At 56.9% G+C, this 22,387-nt stretch overlaps 2 protein-coding genes across 24 annotated transcripts in view; one reads left to right on the forward strand and one right to left on the reverse strand.

Moving 5' to 3' along the window:
* PRRT1B (proline rich transmembrane protein 1B) overlaps positions 1 to 5,189 on the forward strand; it is a 32,308-nt gene extending 27,119 nt beyond the window's left edge. Inside the window, exons 4-5 of one of the 3 annotated variants that reach the window (XR_007122473.1) lie at positions 4,198 to 4,319; positions 5,144 to 5,189. Coding sequence is in view for 1 of the 3 variants with exons in the window: in XM_047701277.1 (XP_047557233.1) it covers positions 5,144 to 5,155 (12 nt within the window). In the remaining 2 variants the exon portion in view is untranslated. The remainder of the gene's footprint in view (positions 1 to 4,197; positions 4,320 to 5,143) is intronic. The other 2 variants (XR_007122472.1, XM_047701277.1) reach the window with 2 other exon arrangements.
* Positions 5,106 to 22,387, reverse strand: part of RAPGEF1 (Rap guanine nucleotide exchange factor 1) — a 136,327-nt gene continuing 119,045 nt past the window's right edge. For all 21 annotated transcript variants that reach the window (XM_047701265.1, XM_047701258.1, XM_047701257.1 and 18 more), the window contains 12 exons: positions 19,680 to 19,791; positions 18,030 to 18,105; positions 15,485 to 15,569; positions 13,572 to 13,664; positions 12,491 to 12,676; positions 11,739 to 11,823; positions 11,502 to 11,596; positions 10,157 to 10,235; positions 9,962 to 10,063; positions 8,683 to 8,780; positions 7,497 to 7,625; positions 5,106 to 7,225 (listed from right to left, as the gene is read on the reverse strand). In XM_047701265.1, the coding sequence (XP_047557221.1) occupies positions 7,075 to 7,225; positions 7,497 to 7,625; positions 8,683 to 8,780; positions 9,962 to 10,063; positions 10,157 to 10,235; positions 11,502 to 11,596; positions 11,739 to 11,823; positions 12,491 to 12,676; positions 13,572 to 13,664; positions 15,485 to 15,569; positions 18,030 to 18,105; positions 19,680 to 19,791 (1,291 nt within the window). In that variant the 3' untranslated portion in view covers positions 5,106 to 7,074. The remainder of the gene's footprint in view (positions 7,226 to 7,496; positions 7,626 to 8,682; positions 8,781 to 9,961; positions 10,064 to 10,156; positions 10,236 to 11,501; positions 11,597 to 11,738; positions 11,824 to 12,490; positions 12,677 to 13,571; positions 13,665 to 15,484; positions 15,570 to 18,029; positions 18,106 to 19,679; positions 19,792 to 22,387) is intronic.

Genomic DNA, 22,387 nt, shown 5'->3' on the forward strand with positions numbered 1-22,387 from the left:
CTTCAAGTTTTTTTTGGCAGAACTTTTAGGGTTTTCTACATATAATATCATGCCATCTGCAAATAATGAGTTGTACTTCTTCCTTTTCAATGCGGATGCTTTCTGTTTCTTTTTGTGGCCTAATTGCTGCGGCGAGGACTTTGGCACTAAGTTGAATCAACGTGGCGAGAGTGGGTACCCTGGGCTTGTTCCTGAGCTTGGAGGGAAGACTCAGCTTTTCACCAGTGAGAATGCAGCCAGGTGTGGACTTGTCTGAGTTGGTGGCCTTTCTTATACTGAGGTGTGTTCCCTCTACACCCACTTTGTTGAGTTTTTATCATAAATGGATGTTGACTTCTGTCACTTTTTCTGCATCTGTTGGGATGATTCTATGACTTTCTTCCTTCCTTTTGTTAGTGTAGTGAGTGGATCACCCTAATTCTTGTGTACGCTGAACCACCCCTGCAATCCCATTCCACTTGGGTCATCATGCGCACGACCCTTTTAATGTATTGTTGAATTTGGTTTGCTCTCATTTACTGAGGATGTTTGCATTTGTGTCAATCAAGGCTGTTGGCCTGTGATTTTCTTTTGTCTTAAGATTTTATTTATTTGACAGAGCGAGCACACTCAAGCCAGGGAGCGGCAGGCAGAGGACGCAGGCTCCCCACTGAGCAGGGAGCCCGGTGCGGGGCTCGATCCCAGGACTCTGGGGTCACAACCTGAGCTGAAGGCAGACCCGTACCGACTGAGCCACCCAGGCGCCCCGGCCTGTGATTTTTCTCTTCTGTGGCATCCTCGTCTGGTTTTGCTATCAGGGGGACGCTGGCCTCGTCAACGGAGTGTGGACGTGTTCCCTCTGCTTCTGTTTGTGGAAGTGTTAGAGGAGGACGGCTGTTCGGTAGAATTCACCAGTGAGGCCACGTGCTTCTGAACTTCGGTTTGTTGGGAGGTTCTTGATGGACGGACTCTGTCTCCTCCACTCACTGGTCTGTTCGGTTTTGTTGTATTTTCACAATTCTGTCTTATATGTTTGTAGGACTTCGTTATCTCTTCCAAGTTGCCCGGTCATTGTTACATAATTGTTCATAGTAGTCTCTTTATGATTCTTTGTATTTCTGTGGTATCTGTTGTAACATCAATTTTTATCTTTTTAAGTAAGCTCTAAGCCCAATGTGGGGCTTGAACTCATGACCCTGAGATCCAAAGTCCCATGTTCTACTGACTGAGCCAGCCAGGTGCCCTTCCTCTCCCCTTTTTAGTTGTAACATCATTTTCATTTCTGAGTAGTCTCTTGGGGAGTCTAGCTACAGATTTGTTCATTTTGTTTCTTTTTAGTCTCTATTTCCCATCTTTGTTATGTCCTTCTTTCTTCTAGCTTTGTGCTTCATTTGTTCTTTTCCTAATTGCTGAGGTTGTTCACAAATCAGGTTGTTTTATCTTACTTTTCTCCCATCACCTTCCCCCTTAGAACTGCTTTTACAGCACTCTGTATGTTTGGTACGTTGTGTTTCCATTTTCATTTGTTCAAGGGTTTTTGTTTTTTTTTTTTAAAATTTTATTTATTTCAGAGAGAATAAGAGAGACAGCATGGGGTGGAGGGTCAGAGGAAGAAGCAGGCTCCCCACTGAGCAGGGAGCCCAGCACGGGACTCGATCCTGGGGCTCCTCCAGGATCATGACTTGAGCCAAAGGCAGACACTTAACCGACTGAGCCACCTAGCGCCCTGTTCAGTTTTCTTTAAGATTTTGAGAGAGAGAGAATGAGAGACAGAGAGTGCATGAGAGGGGGGCGGGTCAGAGGGAGAAGCAGACGCCCTGCTGAGCAGGGAGCCGGATGCGGGATCACGACTGAGCTGCCCAGGCGCCCTGTTCAAGGTGTATTCTGATGTCTCCTTTGACCCACTGGTTGCTCACTCTCCACATAACGCTTGTCCAGTTTTCTTTTTGTAACTGATTTCTGGTTTCATATCATTCTGGTTAGGAAAGACGCTTCATATGATGTCAGACTTCTTAAATTCATCAAGACTCGTTTTGTGGCCTGACATGTATGTTCCTTGGGGGAGGCTCCATGTGTGTTTGGGGATGTGTATTCTGTTGCTTTGAGATGGAATGTTCCATCAAGTCCATCCAGTCTCATGTGTTCTTTAAGGCAGACAGTTCCTTGTTGATTTTCTGTTTGGATGATCTGTCCACTGATGTGAGTGGCACACTTAAGTCCTTTATTATTCTATTGCTGTCCTTTTCCCCCTCTAGGTCTATTAATATTTGCTGTGTATAAAGGTGTTCCCGTGTTGGTACAAAAGTATTTACAATTGCTACATCCTCTTTTTTGGAGGTTAATGGTTTCACTTAAGGCTTATGATGCCAGCATAAGTGGGAGCCTTCAAGAATTGGTTTTTAGTTATTGGTTGTATATTGGAACATAATCATTTTTTTTTCCTGACTGCACAGCTACTTACCTTCAAGGATTCCTTTATTATTATTATTTTTTAGAGAGAGAGTGCACAAGTTGGGGGTGGGCAGGCAGAGAGAGAGAATCCCAAGGAGGCTCCATGCTCAGTGTGGAGCCCAATGAAGGACTTGAGTCTCAAGACCCTGAGATCATGACCTGAGCTGAAATCAAGAGTTGAATGCTTAACTGAGCCACCCAGGCGCCCCTAAATTTTTTTTTTTTTTTTTTTTTTTAAAGCCCAACATGGGACTTGAGGTCAAGACCATGAGATGAAGAGTCGCACGCTCTACTGTCCCAGCCAGCCACCCAGCCTGGTAGCTTTTTCTTAGTAATCTCGTTTTTTCCTTTTCCTGCTGCATTGGCTAGAATCTCCAATAGAGCAATGGACAAAGTGACAGCAGGGTCCTTAATTTGTTCTGATTTTAACGGAAATGCTCTGAGTATTTTAACATTAAGTATAACATTTGCATGGAATTTCTGGAAGGTGACTTTTTTTTTTTTTTTAAAGATTTCATTTATTTATTTGACAGAGAGAGATCACAAGTAGATGGAGAGGCAGGCAGAGAGAGAGAGAGGGAAGCAGGCTCCCTGCCGAGCAGAGAGCCCGATGCGGGCCTCGATCCCAGGACCCTGAGATCATGACCTGAGCCGAAGGCAGCGGCCCAACCCACTGAGCCACCCAGGTGCCCTGGAAGGTGACTTTTATCAATTAAGTTTTTGATTTCTAAGAGTTTTAAATGAAAATTATGGGTGTCGCATTTCTAACAAAGGCCTTTCTGACTGCCCAGGTGATTATATGGTATTCTTCCTTCAGTTTGTTCGTATGGTACACTCAGGAGCAGCTAGGCCACGTTGTGAACGTTTATAAACCCAGCAATCCCAGTGGGTTAGCTCAGACAGGGTCACTTCTTACGTGAAGGCGAGTGGGGGACGGTAGGGGTGGTCCCTGTCTGGTTCCCTCCATTTAGAGCTCTGCCATCTCAGCATCTGGACTCGAAGTGTGTGAGGGGGCACCCATGCTGAGTTCCCAGGCCCAAGTGACATGTCTGGCCCCTTGGGTCCCATGGACCTCCTTGCAGGGGGCTGGGAAGGAGCATCTCCCCGGTGCCCAGGAAGCAGAGGGGCACCAGGTGGGGGGCACCTGGATAAGCTATGGAGCATGAAGGTCTGGAATGGTCGCCAGCTCACTGACATTCCATCCTTACATTTAAGGGTAAGCCCAGCGTGGTCAGGGGGTATGGACTTCTATATGCTCCTGGCTTAGGGTTGCTAAGATTATTCTAGAAGTTTGTGCAAGTATTTGCCTGTAATTTTCTTGGACGGTTGTCTGGGTTTGATGTCAAGACTATGTTCTACTCGACGAGTTGAGAGATGTTTCCCCCTTTTGTTCTTAGGCGCGTGTGCGTAAGACTAAAGCGACTTGTTTGGCACGAATTGCTGGTGAGCCTGTGTGGACCCGAGGTCTGTGAGCAGAGGTCAGGCACCTCCTCATGTGGCATTTACCATGGCTGTCATGGTTCGCTGGCGGGGGCGGGGGGATTATTTAGTTAAGAGAGTGAATGAAGGAAAGGGGTCTGCGGAGTGCTTGGGACCCACACCTCTGTGTGTGTGCGGAGAAGTAATCTTACCAGACCCCATTCCAAGTATTAACTCACTGCGCCTTCAGAGACCTGGGAGGTAAAAGCTGTTATCACCCCAGCCCCAGCTGGGAAACCTGGGCAGCAGAGCGGGGACCACTTAAGGTCACGTGGCCTCTCACTACAGAACCAGGGCCGGAGCCCATTTTAGCCAAGGGTGAAGTACCTCCAGGGCGTCCCCAGCAAATGCGGGACAAGAATGACCCATGCCCTGCCTGACTGGGTTCCTAAGTCGTGCACCCCTAGTGAGTAAGACGAACCGACGACGGAGGGGTGGTTTCCGTGAACGCGCGGGGTCTGCCTCTCAGGCTGCTGGAGGGAGCTGTGCGGAGCCACTGCACCCCTCCCAGGGCCGGACACGGATCTGAGGTCTGAATGTGGGGTGGGGTAGGGAGGTCTCACGCTCAGGCCCTCTGCGCCTCCCGAGCCGCTGGGTGAAGCGCGCAGGCGGCTTGTGGCATGTGGGGGTGGCGGCGGGACCCAGGCGCTTCTCCAGGCTGAGGGTAGTGGCGTGCCCTGTGGTTCTAGGCGGCAGGCTCAGCACAGGTGTCTGCACCCGGCCTGTGGTCATCTGCAGGAGAGGGGCCAGCCCAGGCTGGTTCTTGGTACCGGCAGCTAGTAGAGGACTCAGCAGCTGACCGCCTCTCTCAGATGCTGGGGGTGACACACAGGCTGGGGTGAAGTCCAAGGGCTCAGCGTAGCAGGAGGCGTAGCCCCGTCAGAGCACAGAAACCCGAACGTGTGGGGCTGTTTCTAAGCCTGTGCATGCTGCCTCGGGGCGGGCAGGACACAGAATGGTACAGAAGGCGCCTTCACAGACCCTGCTTTGGGGGCCTTGGAAAGTAGCTCCAGGTACCTCTGTGCCCCCAGAATTCTACCCTAGAAATTTCAGTTTTGACCAGCAGGCTGGGGAGCAGTACGGGACGTGTGCACTAATCCACTGACGGGGCACAAGACCAAGGAGGGAAAATTCCAGATGGGCTGGTGGCCTCTGTCCCACCCCCTGTGGGGGCAGCTCGAATGGTCACGTGGACGCAGCTTTCATCCGTGTTTATTCTCCTTTCGTATAAAAGTTACAGGTTTGAAATGTCTGCAGGAAGATACCACCATCAGCCAGGTTAGTGGGGATACATATATATTACACTGTAACGGGGGGAGGCGTGGAGTGGGGGGAGAGGGAGGCGCTTCTGAAAGGTTGGGTTCCTTCTGACCTGGCGTGCGGCCCCTCCCTGGCTCCAGCCCCCTCCCCCCTCCCCCGCAGGGAACACCGGGTCCTGGTCCCCAAGACCGATCAGAGCCCTGACGCGCGGCTAGCACAGGGTGGGAAGCCTGCCAGCAAGTTAAACGCACACGGCCCCTGCGGTCCTCACGCAGGGACCCCTGTCCCCCACACTGCCTCCCTCTGCCTGGCAGGGCTCCCCGAGGGGAGGGGACAGAAGGTAAAGCCCCCATCCCCATCCGTGGACGGGCGTGTAAGGTGGAGACCCCGCATGAGTATTTGGGCCGTGGCGGCCCCCCGCACGCAGCAGCCTCTGGCGCCGGGCAGGGTCAAGACGGGAAGGGGGAGGACGCGACCCCAGTGAGGGGACTCCTGGCCCTGCACTGCTAAAGAACAGCAACCACACGCTTTAAATAAGAAAGTGACACGTTCGGCCGCGCAGCCAGACCACTGCCCGAGGGGGCGCCACTGGCATTTCACACGTTCTCCCCTCTAGGTCCAGGACCCCAAACAAGAGCGGAGAAAGCTGCTCAGAACCCAGGAAAGACTCAAAGTGACACGGGTGTTTAAGAAGTTCGACCCTGGCATTTGCTTGACCAAGTAAAGGCCAGGAGAAGCAAGTGCTCAGTCAGCAAACCAGGACCCAAGGGGCAGGAGGACAGTGGCCCCTCTGTGTGTGGGGACCGCCCTGCGAACCTGCCTCCGACAGTCCACCTCACCAGCGAGCGTAGTTTCCAACCAGGAAGATGGGGAGAGCGAGCAGGCCCCAGGGCAGGGGGTAGGAGCCGGGCCAGTCAGCCTCAACAGGCACCTCCAGAGCCACGGCAGCCCCCCTCTGGGGCGGGGCACCCTGTCCTAAACCGGGCAGAGCTCGCTGCACACTGGGGGAAGGTCGGAGAGGCATCCCTTGGCCCCACCAGGATGGAGCAAGGGAGGAGGGGAGCCCACGGGGGCTAGGGGGCAGGAGATGGAGTTTAAGGCACACAGCAAGCGACAGAGGAGGGACCTTGACCTTCCCCAGGACAGAAGCGCCCCTCCACTCTCCAACTTCATTCACCCAGGAGGACTTCCTGGCCCCCGCTCAGCTAAACCTCCACCCTCCCTTGCTCCATCTTCTTCCCAGCTCCCCAAGTGCCAGGTGGTCGGGGAGATGAAGGGACGGGAAGAGGACGGTTCTGAGGGCCAGTACCGTGACGGGAGCCCCAGCCCAGTGCTACTGAAAGGCCACCTGGTGAACCTTTCTGGGCCACGTCAAAAGCTCACACCACCTTGCATTTAAGAAGCCGGGAAAGGAAAGTAAAAGGAGCCTCCTGGGTCTTCTCTGCTTTCTGCCGACCCGACTGAAAGTCCCTGGGGTACAGCCCCCCCACCTCTCAGCATCCACTCATTTGTCATTTCAGCAGATTCAGGACCCTGAAACTTAAGGGAGGGGTGAAGAGAGTCCCGGTGTGCCTTGGTCTGCCGCTCTCCCTGTGCGGCTCCCAGGCGAGGGTGGGGAGGGGTGAGGAATACGGAAGTGAGAGCAGAAACCGGAACCAAAACCAAACCACGGGCTCACAAATCAGGAACGAGACCTGCCTGCTGGCTCCACGGTGGGCCCGGTGTCCGCTCCCGTGGGGAAGGGGAGCAGGAAGGCTGGGGCTCCTGCCCGGCACAGCAGAGGGCTGGCTGAGCCCTGGGGCCGGACACGTGCAGCCTGCCCGGGGCCAGGTCCAAAGTCCCTCCGGGTCGCAGCAGCCCTCAGAGCCTCTCTTCGAGCGCTCTCCTCGCTCACGGCACCTGCTCCTAGGTCTTCTCCTCCCGGTCTGTTTTTCTCCTTGTGATGTTCCTAGGTTTGATCTTCAGAGAGAGTTCCCACAGGGCCTCCTCCGCCAAGTGGTCGCTGAAGTCATTGAAGAAGTTTATGATGTCATCATTTCTTCGGATATCATAGTGCCTGTGGGGGGCCTCCAGTCAGGACCGGCGTGGGGCCAGCAGCCCGATGGCCTCCCGAAGGGACCGTGCGTGTGGTCCCAGCACCCGAGCACCCCACAGGTGGAGGGCCGGTGGCAGGAGCCCGCTTGCCCTTCTGCAAGCTGCCCTAGGGAACCCCCGTGCCACAGTCTCCCTGGATGCGGCGGGCCACCACCTCGGTGCAGACCCCGGTGTTCCTTCATCCCACCCCCCTCGTGCCTCAGGAGGCCAGTCGCGAGCGCCCCGGTACTCACGCCTGCTGGAAGCACCGCATGCTGTCCAGAATGTTGAACTGCTGCCACCGTTTGGAAAAATTCACCTTCCCGTCAATATAGTCTGGGTTGCCCAAGTGAACAAAGGTGAGGTCCTGCAGGATAAGCCCCCTGGGAGGACGGAGAGGCCCGGTCACTGCTCCGGAGAGCACGTCTGGCCTGTGTTGGTCTCTTCCTGCGTGAACTCCTGACCTAGAAACTCTGGGTCCCTGGGAAAGCCAGCTCGGGTGTGGGAGGAGCCTTGTAAAATTAATACATGAATATGGGGCGCCTGGGTGGCTCAGTGGGTTAAGCCTCTGCCTTCGGCTCAGGTCATGATCTCAGGGTCCTGGGATCGAGCCCCGCATCGGGCTCTCTGCTCAGCAGGGAGCCTGCTTCCTCCTCTCTCTCTGCCTGCCTCTCTGCCTGCTTGTGATCTCTCTCTCTCTGTCAAATAAATAAATAAATAAAATCTTAAAAAAAAAAAAAAATACATGAACAGGAAAAAAAAAACAAACCCAAAGCCCAGGGAGACGGAGGCATGGAGATTCTGTGTTAACAGGTGCTTCTCACCAGAGAATGTGAAGCCGTAAGGTGAGCAATGGGGCCCAGGTGACACACTGCCAAGAGCCCAGCCGCCACCCCCCGGGGAAAGCATGGTAGCATTCTGGGAGGGCAGCCCCCCACCCGGGGCCATTGCGGAGTCTTCTGCCCCCTCATAGAGGTTCCCCGTGTCTACCCGCTTAGTAAGGGCTCTGGTGACAAACCGGTCTAGCTTTGACTTTTTCAACTATTGCCTTCAGCTTATGTGATGAGGGCTGTTTCCCATTTCCTCCATGCCTTGGCTCCACGTGGGGAAGCGCTCCCGGGGCTCCTGGGTGACTGACCATAAAGCCCTCCGGCTACTGTAAGGTGCAGCCACGGCTGAGGACCCTTGGTGCAGGGGGGAGGGTGGTCCTGTTCCTGGCAGACGAGGGAAGGAAACAGCAGTGGGACCGGGAGATGGGAGAGCGGGACTGTTTTCATTGGACCCTTCCTTTCTGTTTAAAACATGCTCCCTGTTACAGTTTAACATTAAAATCGAAGTCTAACGTCTGAGCTGGAAACCCTGAAGGGAGGGTTTCTCTCTCTACACGTATGTCCCCCCGGGGAGCAGCCAGCGGGGCAGAGCTGCGGGGGCTCTACTCACAGGTAGGGGATGCACGGGGGCTCCACCTCGGAGAGGGCAGCCCGGTAGGCGCGGAAGGAGGACGAGCTGTCGATCAGTGTGCAGTACTCAGCCAGGCCCTGGGTGGGAGGGACTGTGTGTGAGGCCCCAGTGCCAGCCTCCTCCCTGGCCCCCTGCCTCTGCCCAGCCCTGGGGCCTGCCTCGGCTGCGGGGAGACCAGGCCTACTGTGGGAACGGGCCCCCAGGCCTGCGTAGTACCCGCTGCAGAACCCTGGCTCCAAGCCCCCACTGCCCATGGTGTGTACGGGGCCTGGCGCCGGGCCTCCTGCTGGGGGCCGCCCGGCCCTGTAACCCGAGGGGGCTTCTCGAGCACACCGGAACGGTGCCATCCCCGGCTCCGAGCCTGCCTTGGCTCCTTGCCGCACTCAAGACAGAGCTGCCGAGGCTTAGCCGGTGACCTGAGCCCCCCCCTGCACACGGTGGCGCTTCTGGCCCATCCGCCCCGCTCGCCTCTTCACCTGTTAGCTACATTGCACCCTGACGTGTCTCCTCTTCAGGACCTCCTACGTGTTTCCGTGGCAGCCACTGTGAAGGTCCCACACTTCTCCATACCATAGACTTACAACTGTCCCTTAATGTCACCCCTTGAGATAACACCTGGGTGGCCCAGCTGACATCCAGCCCCTGTGGGCTCTTTCTTCTCAAGGAGCCTCCCCACACAAGCATCGAGGTCCTCACCGGGCCTCCCCAAGGCCCATGTCGTGGTCCAGAGCAGGTCCCCGCCCCAGTGATATGGCCATGCTGGCCTCTGTCCTGCTGCTTGCGCATGCCAGTCTCTACACGATTCTGTCCCCTCTGCCTGGGTTTCCCTTCGTTCTCCAGAAACTCTTCCTGTTTGGGTCTTGGTATGACTGACCCTTCCTCAGGGATCTCCCTGACCCCCAAACGGGCCACACCGCCCCGTCCGTGCCCTTTTGGCAATTACCCTAAAGAAATCAATAGGTCTGGCCTGTCCACAGTATGTCCCTAAGGACGAGTGCTGCCGCCAGCCCGGAGCAGCCCCTCCAGAAGGAAGGAAGCAGTGAAGCGGGAACCCAGATACGGGCCCGCAGCCAGGCAGCAGGACCCTGTGAGGGGACAACCCCAGCACCAACGACGCAGTCCCTCTGGACCCAAAGATCGGAGATAAGCCACAGCAAGCCAAGGGGCTGGGGGTGGCTGGCAGCCCAGCAGACACCTTCGTGCCTTCCCCTATGGCTGGCTCCCCAGGGGCCGGCCGGCCTCCCTCCCAGCCACTCACCTCTGAGGTCTGCTTCTGCCACTCCAGCCTGCGGATGGGAGCCGAGTCCAGTGCCGAGAGGATGGCCAGGTAGGAGTTAAAGTTGTTCAGCTTCCGTAAGTGCTGCAGAGAGAGGGAGAGGCGGCCATGAGGCAGGCCCAGGGCTCCTGGGCGGGGCTCGAAGGAGCGGACTCCGGGGACAGCAGCCGCTGCTACCTTCATGATCTTGATGAACTTCAACAGCAGCCGCTCCCGGTCCTGGGCTTTTTCTTGTAACATGATTATTGACCGGACCCTGTAAGACCAAAGGGCAGAAGAGCTGGCTGAGCTGACTGGTCTTTTAGACCCCTAGGTGGTCCTGGTGGAGAGGGACAGACACCTGCACCGCACGCCCGGGGCTTCCGGGACACCAAGCAAAGCCCCCCATCTCTGCTCTCGAGGAGCTCACAGCATCCCAGGGACAGGCCGAGAGGTCATACACAGTGTGACGGGGACCTTGGGCCACGTGTGCTGATGGATGCTTTGGAGCACCCAAGCAGACTTTCCTGACGAGCGCGGACCCCAGCACTCTTGGGTTTGGAAATGCTCCTCCTGTGGCCTCGGGACTCGCTTAGGAGACGAAGGAGCACAGCATTAGGAGGGTACCTTGAGAACCTCGGCGGCCACCACAAGCCCAGCCTCGCACGAGGACCTCACCATGGCCTGGAGACCCTGTGGCTTCACGGGGGGCCACTGCCAGGGCACTTGGAGCAAGCGCCACCTCTGCTGTGTCTTTGGACCCAGTGCACACCCTGAGGACTGTGGCTCTGGGGGGCCCTGCGCCTCCTCCTCGGAAGCCCCCAAGGGGTATGGCAGAGGCGGGGCTCAGGGCTGTGTGCAGTGTCGGCCTGCCTATACACCACCGCCTCCCAGGGCGGCTTGCTACGGCTCAGCTCACGTTGCTGGGGAGCGGAGCACTTGCTGTGAGGTGGGAAGCAAAGCTGGCAAAGTGGGACATGACTAGTCCCCTCCTAAAGCAGTCCTCGCCACGTTTAACAACTCATAGATGTTCCGGCAGTGGGCACAGTGCTGGCTGCGTGGCTACCCCCGCTCTGAGAGGCTGGGGGCACCTTCAGGTCATGTCTTGAAAAGCTCACCATTCTGTTACATGTTGTAGTATAAGCACATCTTTGGGCTTCATTTTGCTTTAAGAATTCAGGCCTAATTAAAGTATTAATAGAACGCACGCCTTTGCTGTTCTCTTCAGGCAGCATCCTGTGGGGCTCGGCCCTGAGGCTGCCTGGCAGTGGGGAGCTGGGCAGTGACCAGCGCGGAGTGGCACCACAGACACCCCTGTCCCTGCGGCTGCCTACGGCAGACATTACCAATCGCTCCTGGCACTCCTCGCAGCCGCCTCCTCCGCCACCGGGCTCTCTGCTGCCTGCAGCTCCCAAGCAACGCCCAGGGCCTCGGAAGGAGCTGGGGGGGAAGGGCACCTCCTCCCATGGGAGGGAGAGCACGGGGACCCGGCCAGACACGCTGCCAGAGACAGCCGGGGATGCGCACAGCTGCCCCTTCTTACCAGTAGGACATGTTGTTGAAGTGCTCCGTGAACTGGGTCAAGTTCGGGCTCTTCTCCTCATTCTGCTCTTTTGCCCAAAGCAAAACCTCAGGAATCTGGAAAAGGAAGTAGACTGGATGGAACTAGAGCCCTCTGGCTTCCTGGCAAGTTTCTCCTGCTGAGGGACCACCAGCGGCAGTTCATCCCGGGGCAGGGGACAGCCTTCTCCGCAGCCCCCAGCCCTGCTTCACTGCATACCTCTATTTTATAAAAGAGCTCAGCATCCAGCAGGGTCAGCTGCTCGGCTATTTCATGGCTGTGAAAGTCATGCAAAGTCCCTGGCCTAGAAGACAGAGACATGAGATGAGCAGTGGGGACAGGGATGACAGGAGCTGGCTGGGTGCTGTCCTGTGGCCTCACAGCTGGGCGGCCAGAGCAAGCAGCCGCCCCAAGCCTGGCCCCCCAGCCGGCCAGTGGCAGGGCAGCACCAGATCGCGCTTTTGCCGGGGACCATGGCACCTTTGCTGGGTGGGTGCCGTGGCTCAGCACAGACAAATGTGCTGCGTGAGAACTCGGCCGGACCCCACGGCTGGGGCCCAGTGGAGACGGTGCCACAGGGATGAAGGCTGAAACGCTCGCTGGCCAGGCCACTGGCAACGGAGTAGGTCGTGGCAGGTTCATAGGAAGGTTCAGCAGGGCCCAAAGGGTGGGCGGGGGTGGGGGCGGTTGAGAACGCACAGTTGCCTCATCAGTGCCGGGAAGACAAGAGCCGACCACAGCAGAAATGCGTGCACCTGTCTCCTGTCCCAGTAAGTGCCCCCCGCTTCCAGGTTAAAAGGGAATTTTAAACATCACCCATCATGACCCCTTGGAGAAGAAGCCCAGCTCCTGGGGAAGCCATGGGGCTGTCCAGAAGACCTCCTGCCGCAGGGTCTGGGCAGAACCAGGACATGGGGCTCTAGGGCTGGGAGATGGCTACCAGGCACCACTCCTGTCCTCTTCCGGCTCACCTGGCGGCTACACCCCGGGCTGCCAGGGGCTGGTCGGAGTTGGCACACCTGAGCAGCTTCTTCTGGTCCACCTTGTCCAGGATGTTCTTCCGGAGCACACGGGCCAGGCTGAGCTCCCCGCTGCACACCAAGCGGAAGACCAGCTCCATCAGCAGCTTCAAGATCTCTTCTGTTAACTCCACAAGGCTGGAGGACCAAGGGCCACACAGTGAGGGGCCCTGTGTCACGGCCCAGGAAGAGGAAGGCTACCACCGCGCCCACAATCCACCTCAGAATACCCAAGGGTCATGTGGCAGCGACCTGCAGGGCTCGGAAACCTCTTCAGGGAAGAGAGCAAGAAAAGGCGTTGAGACAGCCACCTCAGAAGCCCTGGGAGCGGTCCCACGGATGACACAGAATGGCCACACTCTCAGCAAATGCTCGTTAGCGCGGGACAAGCTCCAGCACCCACGTGCAGGCCTGGGCCAGGGAGACCGTCCCACTGAGGCAGCCCCTGGGCCCCTGGGTGGTGTTATTGAGGCCCCCGCCTGCAGGACGCTCCTGCACTCCCTCCACACGGCGCTTTCTATGCTCGGTGGTCAGTCTCGGTGCCGTCCAGGGTGGAGGCCACTCTCCCTGCAGGACGGAAATGCCTTGAAGGCAGGGCCCGCGGTTTCCTTCAGCCCGGCTCTCCAGACCCAGGACAGGGAGCAGCTGGACATGCTCTTGTTAAGTGAGTGCTGAGTCAGGGTGGGCGGTGCTGGGTGAGAGCAGGAGGCCGCCCCTGCCCGCTGACCCTGTGGCTGCCGGGGACCAGGCCTAAGCTGCACGTGCAAGGGATGGCTCCATGAGGAGATCGGTGTGGCCCGTGCCTGGTCTGGGTGGCTGGCTCATCCTTCCCCAGAGTCCTGCTCAGGTGGGCAAGCACAAGCCCGACCCAGAGCCGCACGGGGCGGCTCTGTGGGCACACAGCTTGGGGGAAGCAGATGGAACGGGACAGGATGTCCTGGTCTCAGCAAGGAAGCCTACAGCCCCACTGGGAAACCGTGGGGTGCCCCAGGCCTGCCGGACTCCCTGCCACCTCCTGGGCACAAGCACTCACCAGAGCTCGTCCACCACCCGCACCAGCACGAAGAACGTGTTCTTGCTGACACGCTTCTTGAATGTGTCGGCAAAGGGAGAGAACTTCTCGTACGTGGAGTGTGGGTTAAGGAAAGCCATTCTCACACAGGCAGGGGTGAGGAAGGGGGGCGGCTACCTTGTCCCAGCTGCCGCTTACAGGGCGCTTAGGTGCAGGAGCCCTGGGATCGAGGCCCCGCCCCCAGGAGCTATGCCCGTGGGACAGCTTCCACTGCCCTACTGTCAGGTCTCTCCCGGGGCCCCCAAGCTTCCCGTGGGACTTACTGAAACGCTGCAGGCTGCCCGGCTGGGCCTCAGGTGGTAAAAGGTGGTCAGAATCCACATGCCCTGAACACCCTCTCAATGGGACTGGGTGGAGGGTGCGTGGCCCACAGCTGCCTCCTGCACTCTTGCCCGGAGCTCCCTCCCAGCCCTCTCTGGAGCTTCAGTCACCCCTTCCCTTCAGCAGCCACACACCTGACCACCTCCAGTTCCTCCCCAAGGTCATGGTTTCTGCCCGGAGGAGCACAGACTCTCACCATCCCCTTGTGTTCACTGTCAACTCTCCAGGCCCTGCCAGGCTCTCCTTGCCGCTCTCCAGGGATCCACGAGTGCTCAAAAAGGAGCCTCACAGCACTGACCCCAGAGCCTGCCGCACAGGACTCACTAGGCAGCTGTGCCCAGGACCTTGGTGGTGCGACGTCCCCACGGATGCCTGCAGCAGCCACACAGGGCAGGTGCCGGGACCGGAGCTCAGGAGCGTGGGGGCACGGGTGGCCCCTCGCCCACCGAGCTGCCGTGTGGGTCACTTAGACTCTCCAAGGCTGCTTCCCGAGTCACGTGATAAGTAGTAACATAATGGCATAAGTAACGTGCTAGTAGTTTTATAAAAACGTTTTATAAAAAAGCAAGTAGTTTCATAGCTCAATGAGCCTCCACGCGCACGGGCTTAGCATCCTGCCTGACATTAGACGTCCTCAACAAGTGTGAGTTACTGTCATTTGCTGAGCCAGGCCTGGGAGCAACTGAACGCGTGAGGCTTGAAGGAACATGTTTCTGCAGTGAGGACCTTTCCATCTTGAGGGACCAGGTCCTCTAGGGCTGGGGCATGGGGACAGTGAAAGGAGCGACAGGGTGTGGAGGAGACAAGAGGCCGAGCCTCAGGGCACACAGAAAGGGAGGGAGGCAGCCGTAGGACTCAGGACTTCCTGGCCCGAGCAGCAGCAGCTGTCCAGCAGATGGCACTCGTGGGCTGTGACACGGGGAGGGGGCGGGGCCGGGCGCCAGGGCTGGTCGTGGTTCAGAGCAACCGCTCTGGTTAGCCTCCGCAGGAGGAGCAGGTTTGAGAGAAAGTCAAGGACGCTGGGTCCTAGGGCCCGGGGTCTTCCTTGACCGCTACTGCAGAGTCACCCTGGAAAGGGCGAGCCAGAGACAGCTAAGGGGTAGGGGCCAATTCTGTCTGGACGTGGTCTGTCCACTGCGGGGTCTGCCACCAGGCAGAGAGGCTGTGCCTTCCCCCGAGGCTGCTCATGTGAGTCTTGACTCCCCTAAGCCCCGCACACTTGGGACCTGTCACCTCAGTGGCCTGGGGCTCGGCTCAGAAGTTGCAGGGGCCTGTGCGCGTGCTCCCTCTTGGGGTGAGTCAGTCGCTCCTAACTCCTCTTCAGGACTCCCTAGCGACCGCAGCTGCCGTGAGCACACCCGTGACCCAGTGCCGCACGTCTCTCACTCAGCACCCAGACAAGGAAGGGGACTGCAAGAGAAAGCCTGGCCCGAGGCCCCGAAGCTAGGGCGCAGGGATCAGGCACGCAAGGCCCTCTTTCTCCTGGCTGCCTCCGAAGGCTCTGCGCCGGCAGAGGCGTGGGGCCAGGGCGGGGGCGCCGCGGGGAAGGATATCTGTACTGCAGCTTCTTGATGAGCTCCTCCGGGGTGATGAAGGTCCTGTAGGTGGTCAAGAAGGCCTCACAGTACAGGACCAAATCTAGAGCAAAGAACAACTGATTAGTGACGCCTGCTGCTGGCAGGGGACAAAGACGGGCAGCGTGCCTGCTGCATATACCTCAGACTGTGGGCACAGAGAAAATAACTCAAACTCATCCGCAGGATTATGAAGCTAAATCACAGGGAATACTTGAGATGGCAGAGCCCAGGGACAAAAATCTTAGGAATTTCCACATACTGCGAGGCCAAAGATAAGGCTGGTCTTCTCTGGACCCGGACCCCCTCCTCCTGTCTTCTCTCACTTATCCCCCAGCTTGCCAAGTGGAGGAATCAAGAGGATCCCTGCTTCCCCAGCAGAGCAGCGCAGGCTCAGCTGAATCTTGGCTCCTGTGCCCTGGCCTGCCTGGTCACCTCCAGGACAAACGAAAGCAAAAGCAACATCTGCTCCGGCATCCGGGGTCTGGCTGGGGTGGGCCTGGCCGGCAGAACAGGTGTTGGGAAGGAAGCTCCTGGGCCGGAAACACACAGCATGGCCCGACAGCATCCTGGTCAGGCCCCTCCTCTCCGGACCCCTCAACTCACCAGCTCACCACCCACTGGGGCTTTTGTTCAGAGATGGGCTGGGTAAGGAGGCAGAGATGGGCCCAGCACAGGCCAGGGCCTGCTTTGGAGGACCAGATCCAAGTCTGCAGGCCCTGAGCCGTGGGCATCCAGTGGAGAACCACCGGGGTGGCCTCTGGTCCATAGGAAACCACCTGCCCAAGGAATGTTCAGTGTGGCCCAGGGCCTCTGCCTCCACCATCCATCCATGTGCACGGGACTTTGTTTCCCTGTAGCCTCAACGTTTCTCCATGACTGAAGTCAAGTGGAGGTCCCCGCTGGCAGCAGCACCTCCTGTCCTGGGCACCGCTGGCCACCTGGAAGGCTCTGGACTGCCCTGCCCCCAGGGCTCCCTCTGGCCGGGGCTGCAGCCGGCTGCCCCTACAGGACCGCAGAGCTTGGTGCCCCGAGCCGAGGATGGAGCCAGCTCCCCCTTGAGGCCTCTGGATGGAAATGACAGCTGCTCCTCTTGCCCAGCTGAGGCCGGCGCAGGGGTGGGGGTGCTGCGGAGGAGAGCCAGGGCTGCCTCTGAGCACCCTCGCTGCTTCCTGAATGGCCTGTGCGGCCTCAAGTCAGCTCTGCGCCTCTCCCTGCCCACTGGGACCTCTTCAAATAGGCGGGTCTGCTGAGGCTGGGAAGGGACGGGATGTGCCTGGCTTTGAACTCAGTCCCCAGCACTGGGCTTCTGCCCTAGTCCAAAGAAACCGGGGGTGAAGAAACCGCAAAGGGCAAAATAATGGCTATGGTAAGTTTGTTGGGGTCATTTCTTCTTTTTCCCTATTATTCAAATTTTCTGCAATGTGACTATTTCTGTACTGTTTTTGTAATTTAAAAATTCCTCAAATCATTCTGTGTAATATATCTGGGGAAATTTACTGTAAAAACAGGGACATGGTCATATATAAAAATAAAACTGGGGCGCCTGGGTGGCTCAGTGGGTTAAGCCGCTGCCTTCGGCTCAGGTCATGATCTCAGGGTCCTGGGATCGAGTCCCGAATCGGGCTCTCTGCTCAGCGGGGAGCCTGCTTCCCCCTCTCTCTCTCTCTCCCTGCCTGCCTCTCCATCTACTTGTGATCTCTCTCTGTCAAATAAATAAATAAAAATCTTAAAAAAAAAAATAAAACTGGTGGGTGAGGGTTTCTGGATTGGGACATTTTAATTTTTCACACAACTGGCTTTAATACTGTTGTCACATCCCCTTTTTAATAACTTTCAAAGACGCAGTAGGAAAAGGAGTGTGCGGGGGGACACGGCAGGACCTGCAGCACTCCTGGTGGAGGTCGAGGTCGAGGTCAAGGTCACAGCCCTTCCTCTCCCCTCCCTGCCGTACCAGATGCAGAGTGAGCACTCTTCTGCTAGCACGGAGTCCACCCAACACTAGGTCCCCTGCCTTCCCAGCCCTGCTAACGGGATCAGGACACTGAATGGGGTGGCCACGTGCTGAGGGGTCAGAACTCTGTCCTAGACACTGTCACCACTGTTCTGAGACTGAGCTCCGGACAGAACATGTGCCGGGGTCTCCTCGTGGAGGCCACAAGTGAAACTCCGTCTGGTGTCTGGAATAACATAATGGGTCAGACATCAGGAAAAGTAGAAACAGCTACACCTACATGCTGCTGGAAGGTTAACAGTATCGGACGTGCTGTTACCTGAGGTGCTGAGCTCTGCATGTGAAGCTCTCTCTCCACGGCCCCTGGGGGCCCTTGGGGTCATCATTAGACTTCACCCACGGAGGGCGTACCCTGAGAGAGCTGGTCCCATCCCCAGGGGTAGGCTCTCTGCACAATGACTGTGGGTCACCAGGACCACGTTCTGACCCCCCCCGCCCGAGGTCTCTGGGGCCAGCCCACCCCAAGAGCAGTGACGAGGACCAAGGCCCCTGCCCAGGGCGCTGCCGCACCTTTCCTGTCTGTCTCAGTAGCATGCACCAGTAGGATATCTCCAGACCCGCCACGGACGTCTGGCCCATCGTCACCCTGCAAAGACAAAGCAAAGGAGGTCATGCAGCGGAATGCAGCCGTCAGAGTCCGATCAGGAAGTCCGAGGCGGAACAAGACGACCAAGCTGAGGCACTGCAGAGACCCTGGCCCTGCCCCTGCCCTCCCTTGCCTGGGAGCAGCATGACGGAGCACAGAGGCCACTCTGCACTCCGAAGACAGCACAGACCAGAGCTCATCTGGGAGGTGGACGGCCCTGGGAGCCGGCCAGATACCAGGGCACATTGTGCTGGGTCACAGCAGAGTCGAGGGACGATGGCACCAACAGATCTCTCCCTCTTCACCAAGCTAGGGGACAGGGACATGAGGAGGGACGTTCTCACGCTGGGAACGGTGGGACCCTCCCATGGAGGCAGGCAGGACTGCACCAGCCACTCCCAACAATACCACAGGGGCAGCAGAGCTAAGCCCGAGTACGGTCATGTTCCTAAAACTGCAGCAAGCCGCCCCACATTTACATCCGTTTCCACAGGTGGAAGGAAGAGTCACTTGTCATGTTACAAGTTCCTGTACAGGGAGCCCTCAAAGGAGTGTAAAGCGTCACAAAGATGTTTAATTGTCCCAGATGTTGCTTACAGAGGATATCGGCTACCCTCTGCCAATTAAGGAAAAAGTCATACTTCCAGGTGGCCAAACAGAGGTTTTAGCCCATAAACCTGCCCAAAGCCAGAGATAGCAGTCATCTGGCAGGCCTGCCTGACAACCGGCCCCTGCCCCTCCACCTCTGGTTCTGATGGAAACCGCCCCTCAAGCCCCCCAGGCCCTCCATTTCAGAGATGCACCTGCCTCTCCAGGGCATCCATGTTTTCACCCCTGGATTCCAGAGTCCCGAGAGCATCTTGGATTTCCAGCTAAGGCTGAGGGCAGCTGCCCATGACCCAGTTGTTCAGAACTTTTCTGGCAAGGGTCACGAAGCATCACTTCTCTCTGCAGAGAAGCTGGCTGCCCCAGGGACCCGCGAGCCCCGCCCTGCCTGTTCTGTGTGTGCCGCCGCGCAGCCAGAGCCCAGAAACACAGTCACCCCGCAGGGCGGGTCAGGGTGAGCACATTAAGACGTTCCTCTGGGTTTCCAGAATCGCCCAGGTCCTCCTGACAAGGCACAGGACAGAGGTGGCTGCAGGCCCGAGACGTCTCAATCAGTCTGAGGCTCCCACTGAAACTACAGGGGCTGGTTCGGTCGATACCGACGGGGAGGAAACTTATGCTACTGAGGGCTCGCTGCACTCGCGTCCGTGCTGAGCACCCTACGCGGGCTCCACTGTTACAGTGTCCCCCAAAGTCCTGTCCTCTGGGGCTTAGAGATCATACATGACTTGCCAAGATGACTGACTGGAAGTGTCAGAGAAGGGGACAGCGCACTCTCTCCAGGAGGCCATCCACGTGCCCAGGATAAATGCCGAGCGCAGAGCTCACAAAGTTGGGGTGGGGGTGGGGTGCCAACCTCACCTGTCACTGCCTTGCTTGGGTCCTTCTATTTGAGACACCTCAAGGTTACACTGTCCTCAGAGCCCCCTCACCCCATACAGACCGGGCCGCACACGGCCTGTACTCACCTCTTGCTTGAGTGTCAGCCTGGCCATAATCTCACTGTGGTCGATGAGGGACAGCTCGTCCACTTCCTCCTCTGACCGCGCCAACTCTGAACCATCCGGTGACCTGGAGGCCCTAGAGAGAAGTGGTTTGTGTTGTAAGGGTCCAGCAGGCCCCGGAGTCCAGGACACCAGGGGGCTGAGGCCGTGCAGCTCTCCGTAAGACTCCGATTTACGACTACTCCTGACAGGTTCTTCTGGAACTGCAGCTCTCGTGTGCAGGCCACGCCGCTCCCCACACCCAGCACGGGGGCCTGAGTGGGGGCCGGAAGCCAGGGCGCGGACTGGACTGCCAGCACCGCTACTGATGACCTGTGTGACCCTGGGACATTTCCTGCTCTCTGTGGATGCTCTATCAATAGAATGGATTAAGAAGGAGCCTGGAGAGCCTGCACTGCTCATTGGTTAAGCATCTGACTCTTGATCTCAGCTCAGTTCTTGATCTCAGGGTCACGAGTTCAAGTCCTATGTGGGGCTCCATGCTCAACGTGGAGCCTACTTAAAAAAAAGAAGAAGAAGAAAAAATAACGAAAAGGAAAAAAAAAAAGATCAAGGTTTCCTTGAGCTATTTACATAGTGATGGGATCAGTCACTGTCACGGCCACCCTATGCACAGTGGGTATCCAAGGACAGGAAGAGCAAAAGGGCTCAGGTTGGAAGAGAGCTCCCATGGCTATTAGTGTCCTTCCTCAAGTCTTTCCCAAAGGCCACCTTCCTGCGGGACAGAAGCATGAACCAGGCAGACCGGCCCTTGTCCTTGGGATGCTGGGTGCAGCAGGAGAGACTGACATTAAAACAAGCGGCAGGGGCACCAGTCTGAGCAGGAAGACCCAGGCCAGTGTGAACGACAACAGGCCCCTGTGGCAGGACAGCCGAGCCACACCCTGCAGCACTGAGCAGAGCAGGAATTTGCTGGTGAGGGGGAGAAGGAGAGAACCACCAGCGGAGGGGAAGTGTGGGGTGGCGAGGGGCATTCCGGGAGCAGACAGACACTGGGTCTGTAGGCGCCCTGCTTGCCCCAGCATCTTCTCTCATATTCCCATTTTATGCTGATGATTTCTACCATGGAGCCTGTGAGGCCCAGGCTGGCCTTAAGGTCACGGGCCACATTTTTAACCCTAAGTATGTGAGACATAAAAATTTGTGCCTTCAGTAAGACAAGGATGGCCCAGAGCAAAATCACACACAGTCCTGGGAAGAACCACCTGCTATGTGTGCCTTCAGTGTCAGGTCCGCGGTCTGTTCTCTGTGGAAAGAGGACATTTTTGTAATTGCTTCTAAGCAGTGAATGTGCTCCTCCTTCTGCTTTTCTTTTTTCAAGGGCCATCTGCAATTCTGGAAAATGGTGCTCTCGGGTTCAGTGCTGCTGGAGGCAGGACCTGTGGGCTTCTGCTGCTTGGCACAGACGCCGTTTGCTACTAGGTGTTCAACTAGAAAACCCATCATCCCCTGCTTAATCCATGGGGAGATCTCAGCCCGGGCAGGCGGACCAGGCAGTTTCCACACAGGTAGCTCCTTGGAGGGCCACGAGCAGGCTGGGCAGGCAGCCCTCCTCAGCAAGCCCCTGTAGAATGAACGGAGTCTGTTTTTCCTCCTGTCTCTCGCTGTTTTATTTTTACCACCTCTTCAACCATTTATGCAGAGGCCCGACAAGTGGGTACTGCCTTGCTCTGTGCCCAGAACCCAGAGGTAGCTGAACCTTGGCCTGGAGAGGGAGGAAAAGCTTGAACTTGTGTAACAGTTCACGAAGAAGGCCATGTCCTCATGAAGTCATCGATGGCAGAGAGGGTCTGTGGGTCCTACACGTGGAGAAATTTACTACATATTTCTGAACCTGGTCAGGTGTGACTTGTGCTAATACTGAAAAATGTTATAAAAGATTAAAGAGATGTACAACTAAGTGTACTGACTCCTGAATGATCCTGGTCCCCCAAAAATAAGCTATACAAGTTAATTTTAGGGAGAGTTGGGCAAATGGAAGATGGTTTACATGTCAGATGATACGAGGAAGTTTATTATTAATTTTCTTAGGTGTGATAATGGTATAATCTGGTAGACTTTTAAAATATTTTAGGAGGAGGGGCGCCTGGGTGGCTCAGTGGGTTAAGCCGCTGCCTTCGGCTCGGGTCATGATCTCGGAGTCCTGGGATCGAGCCCTGCGTCGGGCTCTCTGCTCAGCGGGGAGCCTGCTTCCTCCTCTCTCTCTGCCTGCCTCTCTGCCTGCTTGTGATCTCTCTGTCAAATAAATAAATAAAATCTTAAAAAAAAAAAAAATTTTAGGAGGAGGAGCACCTGGGTGGCTCAGCCAGTTAAGCATCCAACTCTTTTTTTGTTTTTTAAGATATTTATTTATTTATTTGAGAGAGTGTGAGAGTGAACATGAGCAGGGGAGGGGCACAGAGAGAGGGAGAAGCAGACTCCCCGCAGAGCAGAGAGCCTGATGTGGGGGGCTGGATCCCAGGACCCTGAGATCATGACCTAAGCTGAAGGCAGACCCGTAACTGATTGAGGCCCCCAGGCGCCCCTAAGCATCCAGCTCTTGATTTCGGCTCAGGTTAGGATCTCAGGGTCATGAGATCAAGCTCTGTGTCAGGTGGGCTCTGTGCCGGGCAGAGGGTCTGCTTGGGATTCTAACTCTCTCTCTCTGGCCCACCCTCCCTTACCCCCACGTG

Source organism: Lutra lutra, chromosome 13 (assembly GCF_902655055.1).
Source record: "Lutra lutra chromosome 13, mLutLut1.2, whole genome shotgun sequence".
In the NCBI taxonomy this organism is placed as follows: domain Eukaryota; kingdom Metazoa; phylum Chordata; class Mammalia; order Carnivora; family Mustelidae; genus Lutra; species Lutra lutra.